This window comes from Strix aluco, chromosome 3 (genome assembly GCF_031877795.1).
Source record: "Strix aluco isolate bStrAlu1 chromosome 3, bStrAlu1.hap1, whole genome shotgun sequence".
In the NCBI taxonomy this organism is placed as follows: Eukaryota; Metazoa; Chordata; class Aves; order Strigiformes; family Strigidae; genus Strix; species Strix aluco.
The window spans coordinates 61,231,011-61,249,378 of NC_133933.1; the positions used below are offsets into that span (position 1 = coordinate 61,231,011).

General features: G+C 42.1%; 1 protein-coding gene across 2 annotated transcripts; it reads left to right on the top strand.

Moving 5' to 3' along the window:
* Positions 1–9,568: 9,568 nt before the first annotated feature.
* On the top strand, positions 9,569–16,813 carry VIP (vasoactive intestinal peptide). Of its 2 annotated transcripts, XM_074820703.1 has the most exons (7): positions 9,569–9,738; positions 10,178–10,299; positions 11,990–12,130; positions 12,503–12,607; positions 14,153–14,272; positions 14,943–15,051; positions 16,510–16,813. In XM_074820703.1, the coding sequence occupies exons 2-7, from the start codon at positions 10,187–10,189 to the stop codon at positions 16,516–16,518; spliced, it is 597 nt and encodes a 198-aa protein (XP_074676804.1). In that variant the 5' UTR covers positions 9,569–9,738; positions 10,178–10,186; the 3' UTR covers positions 16,519–16,813. The 2 variants fall into 2 exon arrangements, with proteins under 2 accessions (XP_074676804.1, XP_074676805.1); XM_074820704.1 differs by lacking the exon at positions 12,503–12,607.
* The last annotated feature ends 1,555 nt before the right edge of the window (positions 16,814–18,368 follow it).

Here is an 18,368-nt window from a genome sequence, read left to right on the forward strand (position 1 = left end):
TTTCAAGGCTAACTGTTCATTTATCAGTACAAGAGAACAGTGAATCAAAAGAAAGTAAGAAATATACTGTATTATATATTGCTGTTCTTTAGGGGTAGATTTGCAAATGAAGTGTGCTAGACACACAACAGAGAGCCTTGCAGTACAACCCAAATCCAGCAAAACAGATCATTCACACTTAACCCTTAACCCTCCAAATGCTCTGACTGACCACTATTTAATCTATATGGGTCTATGATTGACTGCAGTGAGATTACTCATGTATTTAATAACTCTGCTGAATTAGAATATAATTCCATAAACCACATAATTCTAGTTTAAGTAGTTTAGACCTAATTTAAGAACAAAATTTGTATGTGCCAAGTGATTTCTGTTTGTTGAAAGTCTCTTCTCTTTAAAAACAGATGATTACTCTGTTCATCTCACCTTCCCAGTCACTTTTTGAGCATGTAAAATGTTCTGTGAGGTTGTAAGATCCTTATGTTCTTATGCAGACATATGAGGGGCTGACAATGGAGGTCATGGTCAATCAGTGCTCGGACATTCCTTTCTATTATTTGATGTGAGAGTAGGGTTAGGAACTCCCAAATCACAGTTTTGTTTGAGTCTCAGCACTTCTGTTGTTTGACAGAGGTGTTTTTTGCATCATCTCATCTCTGGATAATGTGCCTTTGAAATAGAATGAAGCAAGAAAGACTAAAGAGAAGTTTTTTTAGAGTCTCACTCTGCTAAAGATCACTTCTGAGCACCATTAGAGCGGGAAATTTTAGAGGTGGGTTTGGAAAACAATGCTGAGCAAAGACAGTTCTAGCATCAGATAGCCTGTCTCTCCTCTGGCTGTTGAGGCCAATGTTACAGCGATCCTGCTTGTAATCGAGACTGTCTGAAAACAAACTGCCCCCAGCAGGACAATCTCTTACAGACTTATAAAAAGACTCTCTAATCTCTACTGCCTCTAGACAGCATGAGGAATTGACAAAAGCCGTTACATTCTTATAGATCCTGAGAGATATCACTTTGGGTTCAGCTTCATCTGGAGCTGACTGAAGGACAAGGCAGAAAGGAGTCTGGAATTGTTTCAGTAGCTCCTGCTTATGGCTTATTTTTATGTTCATAAATCTGTACATGACATGCATTGGTGAGTGACCTTGCAACCTTTTCACCTTTAGGACGCTTTTATTTGGGTGCCTTTTACTGTGTGCACAAACTCTGCAAGCAGAATGGTATGCAACCTTGAGTACACAGTTATTTACTGGGTACTGTACATAGTAGGTAGGTAGGAGTAAAATATGACTACACTGAACATTAATAAGCTCTTTACCTTCCAAGCTGACAATCCGTAAGTTTTTCCTAGACAGACAGACAGTTGTCAGTCAAGTTGGGAGAGTACCTAGTTGCTGCTTGGAAGAGGCTGATCCTTGACCTTGTTCAGTCACAGAACCTGGGCCACAGGTTGTGCTGAGCTTTCTGAGCCATAAAACTCTGGATGAAGCATTGTAGGTGAGGCAATAGAGGCCAAGAGAAGGCTATGGATTCAGCTTCAGTTTATGCTATCCACTCTCTCAAAAAGCGTAGCTATAATATTCAAATATTTGTTCCAAGATGTGAGAGAAGGGTAAACTGAGAGAAGGCCAACTCTTCTCTTACTCCTTCACTCTGGAGACTTTTGAAGCCAGTGTTCAAAATTACAACACTCATTGAATAATGTCAATAAACAAAGAAGTCCCCTTTGGATATCAACTTCTAATCATTCTGGAAAACTCCAAGTGGAAATTCTCCCACCTGAACTGCTGCTGCTAGAAGCAACCAGAGAACAACTCTCAAAACAGAGCAAGGAAGAATCCCGGCAACAGATTAACTCTTCTGCCCTTTCCACACCCAGTGTTGTGTGACATAATTTTTTATTGTGACATTGTGTGATTCCACATCTAGGGAATATCTTTCTATTAAGCCAGAAAATGTCTCAGGTAAAACAAAAAATTATCTGTAACTTGGAGAGATGGAATTGTACTTAAAGCTTGTACAAAATAATAATCTACTACCATGAAATAATAATTAAAACTCCCCTAGTTACATGCTGGAAAAGAGTTATACAGTTATTTTTACTGTGCAGCTATTGATGTAACTGCATGATTGACACAGAGTCACCAGGAGCAAGATTCAAATTTAGATCAATAATTTATAAATTCATGCTTTGTTACAATTTGAGCACAAAGTTTAGCAGATTTCGAGGTGTAAGGTCCACAGCTTAGGTTCAACAGTTAGCAACCTTTTAATATTAACATTCAATATAAATGAAAATACTGCATTAGTTGTTTTAGTACTGGTGCTGAATGTTTCGCTTGCTTATGCAGAAAGCACTTCCATTCATCAGTCAATTTCAAAAACCCAAACAACTTGCAGAATATAATTATACACATACATGATGACAGCACATATGATGGCTATCAAAGGTGTTGCTGTGCCTGTTAATCTCTTTCATCTTTGTGACAATCTTCACCTTCCAAAATCCCTTAGAATCCTACTAGTATTGGATCTATTTATGTGTACTTAATAAAGTGGAATATATTGACTGCGGTGCTATGTTCACTGGAACGTTCTTAATGCTTCATGTAGAACAAAAAGGATAATGAACCATTGATGTATTGGCCAAGAAGCCAATTAGACACGATGTAGGAGTTCATTGTTGTTCTGGTGACCTGTGGAGTTGAACTAAATGATAAACTAGGTTGGAACTGTATCTCTCTTGTCCAGGAACACTACAAAAATTCTTCCGTAACTAATATCAGAAACTTTTAAGTCCAAATTCTATAATTTATTCAGGATGGTAAACTAACAGGCTGATACTTTCTTCTATATGGCTTCTTCATGTGAACTAAATGTGAATGTAGATTTTCACAGCCATCATAACGTACATTAGGCTTAGAGTAGTGCTAAGAGACATCACGTTACACTATGCCCTTTATACACATGGACAGTTTTAGAAAACCTCTCTCAGCACTTTTTGCATAAAGACAATAGTGGTAATTGCTTGAGACTGAAGCATTTTTAGCTTGTTTCTGCCATAGCTTTTAGATGGTTGCTTTTTTCAGCTTGGTAAATAAAGAACTTGTGATGATTAGGTCAGTTCAAGGGATAAAGTTATCCTGGCATAATTAGCATCTTAAAATGTGCCTTCCAGCCCAACTGACGTGGGTTTTTCTTTATCTTGAGATGATACGTCTGCTCTCACAAGCTTCCAGACAGTGCAATGGTAGCAGTGTTCACTGGGGAACACAAAAAGAATTTGGCCATGCAGTCTAGAACCAGGATCTTGTATTATACACAGGGAAAAAGATCTATGCAAAATTGGAGAAGTATCCCAGTCCTTTCAGCATAGATCTTTCACTCCATGAAAGATTCCAAACATACAGTTACAAATGTATGAATGGACTGAATTCTCTGACACTTCATCATTTTTTTGAGTCAGTATAGGGAGTAGGTCAGAAGACGAAGGGACTTTTAACAGCTTGGCTGCATCTGGAGATGTGCTCCTAGCCATTAACATAATTAATTTATTGGATTCCCCAAGCTTCTGACAAATTTGCTGCCAAACCCCATAAGGGGAGTGTCAACACTGAACCAGGGCATGATAAGGTCCCCCAGGCATGTTTGCTCTCAGGCTTTCCTTCTAATTTTCAGCTCCACTGTGGTGCTGTTGTACAGGGTTTACTGTTAACAGGTAATCTGAAGGGATTCTGGAGGTTATTTCCATTTTGTATTCCTTTTGTACAGGTAGAGGCAAAAGGATATCCATAAGGTATCATAGAGTACAGGTCACAGGCCTGAAAGCATGGGGAAAAGGTAGGGAAGCATGTTTGAAATATTATTCTTGATATCTGTTTAGTTAATTAGATATTAACTTAGAGTAATTTATATAATGAAAAATAAAGTGATTTTTCAAAAGTTCACCATAGAAAATCTGGTCTTGTATAGTCAAGTTGATTTATATAGAAAAACTCAAAATCCTGTGAAGCAAAGAGTTGACTGAAAATGGGTGGGAAGTTGAGTCTGAATGCTGCTGCATTCTTGACATATACAGAGGTTGTTTTAGATTTGCAGAGAATAGAAATGGGCTGGGGCAGCTGTAGGAGGAGGAACACATTTCTGGTGATTAAGATATCATCTTGGTGATATCTTCTGATCCTTTGCTGAAGGTTGATGATTATAACAGTGCCGGTAGGAATAGGACATATTTCAGATAGCTTGTTAAAAACAAAGAATACCCAACATGACCAAAACAGAAACGACTCTGCCTCCTGACAAGCTTTGTATTACCATGAGATTTTATGGCTTTTAATGTGAATGAAATTGTTTAAACAAGTTAGGTGAAGCATTAAAAAGAGATTGTTTTGAAAAAAAACCCCAGAAATATTAAAGTTTCTATTAAAGCTTGCATAGTCATGGATCTTCCTGAAGAATAAGTGCAGAATACATGTGTCTGTTATTGAGAGGGAGACAGCAGAAACATTTTGTCCGTGCTAAAGAATGAGAAGGAATTTGAACTCACATTTCTAGGACAGCTACTTACCATGAACCAGGTGGACATGAAGCAGTAGTTCAAGCACATACCACACAGCATAAACACCTGGAGAACAAAATGTCTATCCCAGACTGCTTTAGAGTCTTTGACAGAAGCTGAGATTGCACTTTGGGGTGAGGGAGCAGGGGGTATAAAGACATAGAACTAAGCTACAAGCGATAAGAGTTTTCTTAGAGGGCATCATAGACAAGAGGAAAAGACCCTTGGGAGTACCACTGGAGTCAGTAACTCTCCTGCATACCTTTTGCTCGTCATGGTATGCATTGGGAAGTTTTAATCAAGCATGTCAGTGTCAATGACATATCAGGACATACTAATGCAAGAAGTGGAAGAGTGATTTGGAGTCATGGGCATAATCCAAATGTTCCAGTGATTTTGAAAACTGATTTTGAAAATTGTTAACCCACACAGAGTCATAGTGCAAAGGTACCACCTGGAACAGGAGGGACTTGTACAAGTGGTGTACACAATAGGCATGTTCGTTAATATAATTTACTTGTTGCAGGAGTTTACTCCAGTTAATGACAGCTCTGAGGATCCATGCTTGTGACCTGAAAGCAGGGCTCAAGAAGGGTGAGAGAGGAAATGAAGTCTCCCCTGTTCCACCTGTGTGACTCCCCCATGCCCTGGTAACTGCGGAGACAAACAATCTTCTGCTGAATGTTTCTGCTGCAGGAGTCAAGTCATGAGTTTTCAATTACAAAATATTTGTTTGTGTTTTATTCTGGTTATCATCACATTTCTAAGTCTGCAGAACTGACTCAGGCTAAAGGTATGATGGAACGGGGACTCTGCTTTTGAAATAAAACTTACCTAAAAACCAAACTGATGGTTTTCTCCTTATTTCTCCTGAGAAGCATTCAGAGATAGCAGCAAGGAGCATGAGGCTGGGACAAGTTTCAGCGAGTGACCAGCCATTTTTTCCAACCAGGTGATACTGAGGAATATGAATCTTTATGGGATAGTGGGACCCAGCAATGCAACAGGGTGCTGAGAGCAGAAATTGGAAATTATGCTAATCATGCCATTAAAGGATTAGAGAAGGGCAGGTTAGCTTACCACTTTTTATTTGTATTTTTTACTCCTCATATACAGTTTTTTGACATTTCTTCTGTTCTCTCTTTTGTGGAAGCTGGAAAAGCTGTTCTGCTAGCTGCTGAATGGTAGTGCTCCATCAATCTGCTCTATAAGCTCTAAAAACTCATGGATCAATGTGATATGGCTATGGGATCAAAGGCAGAGTTTCTGAACTCATCTACACGAACATGAGCTGTAATGCACAAGGGAGATTCTGCAGTCCCAATGATTTGTGAGGCAGAGCTCATGAGTCAGTAGAAGTTTCCTTTTCTGATATAATACGCAAGTCCTGAAACAACTCTTTTATTATTTTTCTTTTTTTTTTCCAAGTAAAACTATATTTCTGTTGCTGATGTAATTTCTGTTTTTAAAATACAATTACATGATAAATCTGGCAAAGGTTAAGCAGGTCCTACAGGGAACTAAGCAGATTTCTCTCAGCTAAGGATTTGGCTTTAAGATTTTTTTTAGCCCCTCAATTTCAGCAGAGTTTTACATGCTAAAAATAGTAATCAAATCTAACTAACAAACCTAAAAACTCCCAAATCTCTTTTTCCCAGCTGATGTAGCTATTTTAGGTAATACTTGATTTATATGTACATCACACAACTTTGTATACAAATGGTGAGATAAACTTTCAGAGAAGCTTCTGCTTTTTGCTCAATCTTGTCTAACTGGTTTTCCATCATTCCCAAATATTGCCATTTTATGATTATAACCCCTTTTTTTTTGTTAAGTAGAACATCAAAGAAAATAAAGCAAGAGTGAAGAGTAACTATTTGCTAACATATAGACCAAAGATGAAATGTTCAGTAAATGTGGAGATGTTATGCATCAGGATTCCTGCAACAGCCACTGCAAAATACTTGGCTTCCCAGGAGTTGCCTGTGTCTAATTATTATCCTGGAGAAGCTCCCAAGCACTGGTTTTTTCCAAGTGACACTTTTCTGAAAGGGTAGAGTTTCTGTCAGTAGAAGACAGGAGGAGTTACCATCTAGAAAGGGTCCATTTGCCTCAATCTTAGAGGACTCACTTAGGACTCCTACAGAAAAGGGGCTTTTCTCCATCTGTTGGTTTATAAAAAATTATTTTATTTTTAATGACTTGCTCTTATTAAAACATTTCCAAATGATGTGGAAATAATACTGTATATAAGCTTCAGGGACCAAAAAAAAAAAAAAAAAAAAAAGTTGGAAAAGATAGAATTTGGATTGCCACCCCAAACCCTTCTCAGTCATCCCAAAACAAACTCCCTCAATGAAAATCCTCTTGACAAATGAGAGGAAGGACTAAAGAGAGGAAGAGGTAACATCTCCTCTTCAGTTTATCTTGATTCAAGAGGAGGAGACCGTGGGTGAAGCAGGGTGTTGAAGGGAAATGCAGACAATTGTTAGTGCAATTGAAAAGTGCTTGGGACATCTGGGGTCAATTCAAAGCTCTACTGGAGATTTCCTGGGTAAACAGGGAGAATCCACTTGATCTCCCTATGACTCAGTTTCTTGTCTATAGAACAGGGCAAATAGATGGTATTGTAAGACTAGATGCACTAAAGATTGCTCAGATCATTAAAGGGGCTATAGAGAGGTTTTTTTCAGTAATACTGCCACCCCTAGAGAGGTTCTGAGGTCATTTTGGCCAGCCCTACAGCATGTCCTTGTCCAAGCTAGTGTACTACTTACTACCTGTGAAAAGGGGAACAAAGTTACAGCAAACCAGTTTGACCAGGTATGGTAAATAAGTGGGTATGGTGTGGTAAAAAAAGTACTGATTTACCAGTGATCCTCAGGTTTTTTTGGAAGTGCAGTCTATATACGTTTCCTCACAGCATGCAGCCACCCATATAGCACATACATAGCAACCGACAACAGACTTGTTTTTCCCAGATGTCTTAGACTTAGTCGGCAGCTCCCCTCCTCCCTCCCAGGGACTGCAGCCCTCAGGATTCCTTCGAGACCCCCCCTCTCCAGGCTGCGCTAGCCCAGGCTGCTGAAAGGAAACTTTTCCTTTCTCCGGCTCCTGCTGCCCGCAGCGTTTGGGCTTTTCCCGCAGCGGTGCCCTCGGCGGGAGCCGGGTCGGGGAGAGGGGCTGGGGAGAGGGGCTGAGGGACCGAGGAACGGGGGCCGAGGAGAGGAGACTGAGGAGCGGGGCCGAGGAGCGGCGGCTGAAGGGCCGAGGAGCGGTGCTGAGGAGCGGGGCCGCCGGCCGTCGCGGCGCTGGCCGCGGGGTGCCCGCACCCTCGGGCCCGAGAGCCACCCCCCCCTTCCCGTCCCGCTCGCCCGGGGGGTGGGTTTCTCCTCCTCGCTCGTTCAAGCACTTGGGTGAAGCCCGTTGCACTTTCTCGGGTGGTGCCTACAGCACAACGCCTGGCCGCCCTAGCCGGGGTACTTCTGCGGGGTGAGGGGAGTACGGTGCTACTGATGCTCATCTCGCCATTCCAGAGCAGAATTGCTTCTTCGACCTCCAGTTACGTAGTAACAAGGGGAAAATTTCCTGAAATTAGACTACTGCAGGAACTCTGGTTTTAGTCACAGCTGTCATCCGAGAAACAAATTTCCAGGCATTTTTAATCTAATTCACTTAATTTTTATGTAACTGAATTAGAAAATGAGATTAAGCATCGCAGAATCTTCGGCATTGAGCCTGCCTAATCTTTAGTGAAACATGAAACAGAGAAACTTATTAGAAGTAAGAAGAAATGGTGAAATAGTCTGTATGGATTTGGTACAATCGTTAGTGAGTGGGAGGATTAGAGGCACAAAAGCTCAAGGGAAGGGGGAAAAAAAAAAAAAAAAAAAAAAAAAGAAAAAACCGATAGTGATCTTTTCAGCTGAAAATCTTGCCGCAATTCTTTAGCAGGTATTTCAGGACAGGCACTGAAAAGACACGGTGAGACACTGAGGAGGTGCTTGCGGGAACAGTCCTGCTCTGCCGGCCCGCCCGTGGGTCCCACGCCCACTTCCCCCGTGTTTTTTTCCCTGCTGCCCAGAGATCTCTCTCAGGCAGGGAAAATTCGAAGGAGAAAATCGAAGGCTTGAAACTGTCTGATTCTCCCTTGCTGTGGCAGTGACTCCAGCCCCGAGGTTTGGGCTTGAGACACGTTAGAAGGAAGACCTGACCCCCTTCCCGCTCCTGGGGCTTTAACACGCGCTCCAGCCGCGCTCCCTGCGCGCCAGCGCAGCGGGTGCCGGCGCTGGGATCAGCGGAACGGTTACACGCACCTACGGCGTTTGGATGCACCAAGCCGTGCCTGGATGCGGGGGCTGATCCTTTTCCCACGCATACACACGGTTTAAACGAAAAAGCAAAGACCCCGCCGCCTCCTAAAATCAAGCTAAAGCCCGTAGAAAGATTTTGGTTTTGTGACCAAATCCCCGCAGCGCAGCGCCTGAGCAGGAACCCCCGGCAGGGACGGGCAAGTACCGGGGACAGAGAAGGACCGACTCAGCCCGAAAACACCGGTGAAGTGCTAGGGAAAAGGAACAACCCCGGGGCCGAGGAGGGGGCTCGGCGGGGAAGCACTCGGGGCGGGAGCCAAGGGCCCCGTGGGGTGCAGCCACCTCCCCCCCCGGCTGCCGCGGGTGCGGGCAGGGATGCGCGGTGCCCCCGCAGCCCCCGCCGGCCGCCTGCTCTCCTGCTTTGCGAGGCGGAATCACGCGGGCGACGGAGCCCTGGTCCCCGCAAAACTAACTCATTAATATAAATCAAATAATGGCCGGGGGGGGGGGGGAGGGGGGGGGCGGGGGGAGGTAGGGTGCGAGGCTGCTCATGAGTTAAATATAAGTCTCTGACTGTCCTGAACAAAGCGACCGTCCCCTTGGGAAGGGTGACGTCTCCCCAGTAACGTGATTGCTTCTTCGGAAGCAGAAACGTGTAAACGCTATAAAACGCGGCGGCGCGGCCGGCAGCTCAGAGCGTGCGGCGAGACGGAGCTCTCCTCTTCTTCCTCCTCCTCATCCTCCTCCTCCTCCGCCGCCGCCCCGGCAGCCGCGCAGCGGGGCAGGGCGCAGGCCCCCAGCAGCACAGCCCTCCGCTCCGCTCCGCGCCCGCCCAGCCAGCCCCACCGACGGACTCGCGGCTCCGTGAGTAACTTTCCCTCCGCCGCAGCGGCAACTTCCCAGCGGATGGGGAGGGTGTCCCCGTCCCGTCCCGTCCCCCCGTCCCCCGCTTCTCCCCTCCCGGACCTCCGGGGAAGGCGCCCCAGCCGTCGGGTCGCGGAGAGCGTGTCTGACCGCCCAGGGCAGCCGGAGAGAGACCCTTCCTTTTTACCGCTTAAAAAATATATGTTTTTTTTTAAAGTCGCTAAGCCCCGGGCGCCGCTGCCCCCCTGCACCGGGCCAGCGGTCGTCTCCGGGGGGTGCCACCTCTCCCTGCCCGCCGGCAGCTTCCCCGCCGCGGCCACCCCGCTGCCGGCGGCGTCTCCCGGGGCCGGGGCCGGGGATGGGGCCGGGGCGGTTGCTCGTCGGGCCGAGGGTGGGCGCGGGCGGGTCGGTGGTGACGGCTCCGCTCTTCCCTCCGCAGGTGGCGGCCATGGAGCACCGCGGCGCCTCCCCGCTCCTCCTCGCCCTCGCGCTCCTCAGCGCCCTCTGCTGGCGGGCGCGGGCGCTGCCCCCGCGGGGGGCCGCCTTCGCCCCCGTCCCGCGGTAAGGGCCGCCCCGCTCCTCTCCGCTCCGCTCCGCTCCGCTCCGCGCTCCGCTCCGCTCCGCTCCGCCGGCCCGCGGGGAGGTCGAGGGGGCTGCGCGGAGCGCCCGTCTCCCATCCCCCGTGCTCATCCAGCAAGCGCGCAGCGCGGCGCTCCCGCTGGCGGTGCTTGCTCGGGAACCCGCGGGTGCGCATCTCCGCGCCGAGGCTTCGCTCAAGCGCGGCCGGTGCCCGCCGAGCCGGCCCTTTATCAGCCCCCCGAGACGCGCAGGCACTTTCCGCGGCAGTAGCAGCAGCGGCAGTGCTGCCCCGAGAGCCGGTAGCGGTTCCACCGCGTGTGGCGGGGCTCTGCCTTAACGTGTGCTCCGGGCCGTGACGCGTGTCCGTCACAACGGGCTCGGCTTTCCCTGGGGGAAAGCTCCCACAGCTTCACCTCCGAGGCTCAGCTAGGTGGACGCGTTTTCTGAAAATCAGAGACATACTCAGGCAAAATCCAACACACTGAAAATTCCGAAATCCTGAATGAGGGGAAGTGGTCTGCCCGGGCTGATGGGCAGTTTTTGTACTGCTGCATGCTTCGAGTTGTTATTGTTGTTGTTATTAATCGTTCAACAAAGTTAAACCAGATGGCAGAAGGGTACGTTTTACATTTAGGTGAGAGGAACACAAAGTATAGAAAGACCAACAAAAAACGGTATAGCAAAACAGCATAGTGACTGATTTTCAAAAGGTGTGACTTGACTTGGTCTATTTTACACAACAGTGTTACTTTTTACACCAGGCAGAAGTCTTACATGCCTCAGACATATAAGTAGTACTAATAGTTATAATGACTGTAAAATTACAAGAACAATAGCCTATCCTTGTTTTAGTATGTGATTTGTGCACATCATCACACGCAGGGGTTTACTGTAACGATGGGAGCCTGTTGTCTGCCACAGAACATCAGAGCAGCTAGAAGAAACGCCTGATGCCAAACTACTGCTATGCAGTCAGATTGCCCTTGATAAAATATGGCACAGCATAAGAAACAGCAGTTCACAAAATGTGAAGTAACTGTAAATCGGTTTATAGAGAACAATTGCCTTGATGCATTTTAAAAGATTAAATGTGAACCTTTTTTAACTTGCAACTAGCAAATTAATTTAAACAAGAGAATAAAACCACACAGAGATACACAGCTGCACTTCATATTTAGTTTGAAGTTCTTGAGGGTGTATTTACCTTCTTTAGAGAAGGCCTAAGAACTGTTTCATACTGCCTTTCAATGCACATTTTAAGTCTTGGTTGGAAGGTAAGTACTTCACAGGAACTGTTTTCACTTTGCATGGGTGGAGGCTGGTAATTCCATCCATCGTTTATATATAATATGGTTGTTATGAAAAGCTTCATGGTTGTCACTTGAGCTGTAATTGCCATACATTATGCACTCTTCACTGGAATAAATTGTGTGCAATGAAAACATATATCTAGAAAATATGCATTAGAGAGAAGGATCTGTAATGTAGGTTACTCTATCACTGAGCATGGATTATACCTGAAAGTGATTTTTGTTTTATCCAGACTACTTTAACGTGTCTTACAGATTAAAGTAGGTAGATGTGCATTTTGACACAGACCAGAATGTAAGCTGCAGTGAAGTGTTGCATGTCCTCAGCTAACTGTACTTCATATGGTTTCCTTCTCCAACAGATTGGGAAACAGAATGCCATTTGGTGGAGCCAGTGAATCTGACCATGCCCATGGGTCATTAAAGACTGAATCAGACATTTTGCAGAACACGCTACCTGAAAATGAGAAATTTTATTTTGATCTGTCCAGAATTATTGATAGGTGAGTTTCTTTATTATCATAAATACAAATGATAATTGAATTAGATCAGCTGAAAAACATCAGTCACATTTTCAAACTGAGAAATAGGAAAGGAAGAATCAGTTACAAAAAAGAACCTGCATGGCCTCTGGTAGCAGTAGGAATGTCTGCAGAAATGTTGATTGCACAGACATTCTGGGATGATGAATTCATGTACTGCCCAGGGAGGGCTAAAATGTATATTGTGAAAATCTGGAAGTTTTCTTATGAAATTAGCTTAATTTAATATGTACAATAGATAACTTGAGGAAAGCATTATGTTTACAAAATGAACGCTATCAAAGTGGTATGAACCCAGGTTGTATTGTAGAGTTTATTTATTGTCCATTTCAGAAATGCAAGGCATGCTGATGGAATTTTCACCAGTGTCTACAGCCATCTTTTGGCTAAACTTGCTGTGAAGAGATATCTGCATTCGCTTATTAGAAAACGAGTTAGGTGAGGTGACACTTACATTAGGTAGAGTTTTTTCCTAGCTGGCTTCATTGGCATTTTTTTACCCTTCTGTACCTAAGTTCTCATTTTTGCGATTTAGAGATAATGAAAGAGAAACTGATATAATGATGGGGGAGCTGAAAATCCTATGTAACCACCTAGTGGTATTTGTTACTAAATGAATATGTTACTATTTATTCCTGATACAGCTGTGAGGGGTAGAGCAACAGACACTGCACATAGCACTGATAATAAATACTGGCAATATTATAGTGATTATCATGCCAATTGGCTAATTTTTTTTTCTCTGTTAGTGTTTTTACTAGCTTGGTGGATGAATGGCAAAAGTAAATACAAAATGACTGATTACTCAGTACTTACATAACAACAGGGGAATGCTCCATGGAATTAAGAAACAATTGGTTTACGATGAAAACAAAAAGGAATGATTTTTTTTCCTACTGTCGAACATATTGTCAGATGTTTGGGAGATCTGCATTCTAGACAGATTCAAAAAAGAATGAGGCAAATCTGTGGACAGGGATCTGGATGCAACTTCCAGACCAGGACATTCATAAACTAATGGTTGCAGGATGCTGGGAAGGATCATTGTATACTTCCCTTGTCTTCATATCCCTAAGCAGCAGCTACTGGGTGCTCTTGAGAACAGTAGAATACTTTGGGCTGACCCAATATGCCAGTTCCTTTGAATGCCCACTTCATACACTCAAAAGCTGAGTGAAAATTAGGTCCTGCATTTATGTCGATGCTGCCTTTGTTCCAGAACATATAGTGCCAGGTTCTTATATGCTATAAACTAACATAGATCATTTAAGCCAAACACACTGAGGTTTCCCAAGATCATGCATGAAAAATACGTCTCCAAGTTTGGGTTTCACAAGGTGTGTTTTGTTTCTTGACACCTCCTTAAAACAAACATTTGTAGCTATGTATGTGATGATACACTCTTACTTTCCCCAGAGGCAGGCTCCATCCTCACTGAGTTCAATAGGAACAGCAGTCAGGTCCTTTAAGAGCTTACTGTGACTTAAACCAGTCTGCACCTTGGCATTGCACTAAAATATATTTACACAAATGATAGAAATCAGAATAAAGTCAGTTTATTAAAAAGAGGAACCTGGACTATGAGAACAGACAGGAGGAAATCGTGAAATCCACACTCAGCCATTTGATCCTGCAGAATTTCTGGGAAAGCGGCTCCAGAAATCATTGAGTATAGATCCTAATTGCACAGGCCGTGGCAAAGTTGAGCAGGAGAAAGAAATCGGTGGAAGTTGTGCCCAAAAAGACTGAATACCAGTCCTTAGAATATGGTCCTTGTTACTAAAATACATTGTAAGCAATTGAAGCAGTGACTTCTGTTCAGCAGAAGAAAGATCCAGTCATACTTGGAAATGAAAGCAGAAATGAAAATTTGATTTTATTTAGCTAATCAACATTGTGAAGTTTGTTTCGCTCATTTAATGGTATCTTCTTTTAAACAGATATTGTCTATTAATTTTTTCTTTGTAATTGTTGTACTGCTAGCTCCCAGGACAGTCCTGTCAAACGCCACTCTGATGCTGTCTTCACTGACAACTACAGCCGCTTTCGAAAGCAAATGGCTGTGAAGAAATACTTAAACTCGGTTTTAACTGGAAAAAGAAGGTACTAAAAGAAAGCAAATATATATTGTTTCCATACTTGTATGGTATTAAGACAGAAAAGATTTATACCCATGTATGTATACAGAGAGGACAAACAAAATGCAATGAACATTAATGACTTTATAACGTAGTTTATAACATGGGTTTCAAATACAGACAACATTTTCTTCCAGACTGGAACAGACACTACAATCAGATTAGAATAAAAGAATAAAGAGGGGACAGCATCTGGCAATTTTAAAAAGCTTCTGACAGATTCTTAATGTGGTTTTATTTATAAAAAAGCCTCTTAAGGAAAAATCCACAGAGCTATGGAACACAAACAACAATTTTGTAAAGAAAATGCACTATTTATGGAAAACTTGCCCTTAAGTAAACACATAAAATGAAAATGTAGATGTCCCAGAAAGACCGTATGTCCTAACCAGTATAGGTGATAAGTGCCAGAATATGTTTTTGTAGAGCTATATTCTGTTTGTATATTCACTCATTTAGACAACGACTTTTAAATATCATGTCTCTTCACCCATTAAACATGCTATTTCATGTGATTTATAACACTTTGGTATAAGTGTAACACAATGTGCAATAGCTACAGTTAGAAGAAGGCTTTGCTTGCCTGTTTGCTTTCTCTTCTGAGAGCAATAAAACTTGTTTCCTGTCCACAACAGCCAGGAAGAGTTAAACCCTGCTAAACTTCGAGATGAAGCAGAACTTCTTGAACCTTCCTTTTCAGAAAACTATGATTCCGTAGATGAGCTGCTGAGCCACCTCCCACTGGTATGCCCAGATTTTCTTTCCTCTTGCTATCTGTTACTTGACTTGACCCATAAAATGAGATTAATCGTACATGAAGTGTGGCCTATCAGAAAAGCAGAATCATCTAGGAAAGAGCCATGTTCCATGGAACACTGCATGTTTCTGTAGGGATTGTGTCTTAATATAACAATAATTTTAATAACAACAATAATTAAGTTAACCCATGATTGCTGTTATTGAAATTTCCTAATTAAATGGCACTGTTAATAATGCACCTAACTTGCTTGGGTGTTTCGACTTGTGTGTACTGCAGCATAAAACCAGAATTTACTCATTTTTTATCAACAAAGATTATTATTTCTTCAGTGAACAAACTCAAAGATATTTCTTTTAATTTTTTTAAAAAAAAGCTCCACATTTTGTTTACCATCTATTTCATTAGAAGGGAGTTGCCACTGGAACTAAGAGGATCAACAACATGAACCCCAAGCATTAAGAAAGCACTTGACTCCCATCTAAGGTGTGCTGCAGAGAGATCGTCTGACATGCAAATACTGCAGTTACTGTTTTCCATTTAGCTAACGTTATTCTTCTGAAATCATTCACAGATATGTTTCTTTGGTTTACTGAAATGTAAACCCTTCTACATCACAGCACTTGCATAAATTGAAAGGGTAAGGTAGAAGTGAATCAGGCTTGGTATTCTCGAAAGTGTATTATGAAATTGATGATAGGATGTTTTTTGGCATTCAGCTGTGTCTCAGCTACAAGTAAGAAAAAAGGCTACTCTTGAAGATAACAGGGTGGAGGGAGGAGACGACATTTTTCCAAACGGTTGTTTCCTTCCAAGACTGAAGGAAAACGTTCTTTTCCTTTCCACAAATGTGGCCATTTCTCTTAAGTTCCCAAAGATTAGAAAGGAGATAAAAGGTTATTGCAAAAATATCTGCTCCTGGATTTTGCACCTTCTAAAACTTCTGGTATTTACTAAATGGGAGACAGTAGTGGTGCAGCGGGTCGCGTCTTCCTGGAGTTATTTTCAGTCCTTTCCTTTTTATGGAGTGTACTGATGATCCAGATCCCCCAATAGGTGAATTGCTTACTCAGTGTTGACTGTTACTGGTCACGTTACTGCGGTGTCTGGTTGCTGATGTAGTGTGAATCAAGCAACCTGAATTAATGTAGCCATTTCAAGGATATAGTTGTTTTCAAAGTGAGCTGTTCTGCACTGTAGGCTAATGTGAAGTAACATTTTTGCCTAATCCTTCAACCATTCTTCCTCAGCCTACAGCCTTGTCTGCTGGCTGTAATGCCTACCAAGCCCCTGTGAATAGCTCCATCTCATGCTTGTCAGTCCCAAAGAGCAGCAATTGTTTTATATCAAGTGTTACTTCTTGTCCACTGTCTGCTTTTATAGACCTGATGATGTAACTGCTTACGAAAATGACTTCTAAAACATATTTCTCCCTTGCTTTTCAGGACCTCTGAAGGACACCTGGTAAAGTCTATGACAAGAACAAGCTATTTTTGAGTTCCACATAGTATTTCAAAGAGATGACTTTAGTCATCAAACCAGAACAAATATGTTGTGAAGTGAAAGTTGTGATATATTTGTTTCTTATGTAATAAAAGTTGATATTTACATTGTAAATATTACTCTAGAGTTCTCTACTGAAAGCTGTACATATGGATGCCAGTTTAACTCATGAGAAGTCTGTGAGTCCATATGCTGTAAATCCTTTACTTCAATAAATTCATTTGAAAATGAGTGTGCAGCTGAAAAGAGCCCATCACTACTACTTAATTGGCTTATTTTAGGTGTGGTACAACTTCAGATAAGCCTGTATGATAAGAGGGATGCATTTCCAGATAGCTTCATAAACAAGTGTAAAAATGTGAGTAAAAGAATGTGCAGTATATAAAACTGCATTACAAACATCTCTGAAGATTACTGGCAGGCAAAAGGGAATGCTTTTCTAGCTGCTTACCAAGCAGCTAGAGAAAATGAAAAAGCATTAAAAATTATTTGACCTCCGACAGCATCTTTCCTTCCTGTTCACATTTTTAATATTTCACAATATACAAATTATACTAAAACCAGAAATGTATCCTTTATTTTCAGTTGTGTTTCGGATGCTCTGGAGCTGACAAAGCACACAAAAAATGCTATCCCTTGATTTCTTTGATGCCTAAACTCACTGATTATTCTACATTCAGTTGTCTGTAGCTTTGATGATGAAATTATTCCTTATATATAAAATAGATCTGAAGACACTTTACTATTTTTTCAGAATGAATGTAATTTACAGAATATGCAGACAATAAATCATTTTATTATCATGGCAAGTTATTACTGGTTTGAATCAGTGTTACAGGTACCTGCAACAGTAGAGGTCCCAGTAAGTGCTGTCTCTACTATAGTAATAGAGGAAGATATCTTTTAACTGAGGTATACTAAGTTGTATTAGAAAGAGAGAAGCAAGTAAGCCTCCAGTCCCCATTTCTTTATATCATTGTAGCTTAGCATGGAACAGGAAATTTGCAGCTGATTCACTGGTGCTGTGAATCAGAATCTGTTTGTATTTTATTAAAATTGTAGATTTAACCAATTAGATCATTTTCTAAAGAATTATTTACTGTTGTAAGGAACGATAGTTCTATTGCAGTAAGGAAAATGTGCAGTACTGCATGTACAACATATGAAATGCATATTCATGCATGATACCAGCCATAACACTCCCATGACTCCCCTCCCACCTCCTAGAAAGAGATGAAATTTGAAGTAGAAAAAGTTATCAGACCTACTTACAAGTTCAATTTGGAATTTCAAGTATATTTATATATCATACTTATGCACACATAGTGATAAAACTGATTTACAAGTTTCACTTACAAGTTTACTGTTCTCATTTAGAAGGAAGTTTCAAAGATAAAATTTGAGATTTATGGAGACTAGTTCTCATAAATATGTAGCCTTCTGATGGAATTTTTTTGAGTATTGGCAACCGCATGTCAAAAGAAAATGAGCTTGCACAGATCAGATGCTATTATTGCTACTTCTATCTAGCCTTGACAGAATTTATTTTAGCCTAAGCCAATGAATTGTTCACAAAAGTTAGACATAATTTTGAAGTCTTCTCTTGAAAAGTAGTCTACTCTCAGTTCTTATCTTATTCTGAAAATTTGAGTGCAAAAGTGGTTTTGGACATACTTGAAGGGTACTAACAGAGTGATGTTATAGTACTTAATTGGAAATTTTCTTCAGTGTAGTTTGACCTTTGTTAGGATTTCTTCATAAGTAATCTTTAAAAAAAAGAGAGAAAAAAATTAACCAGAAG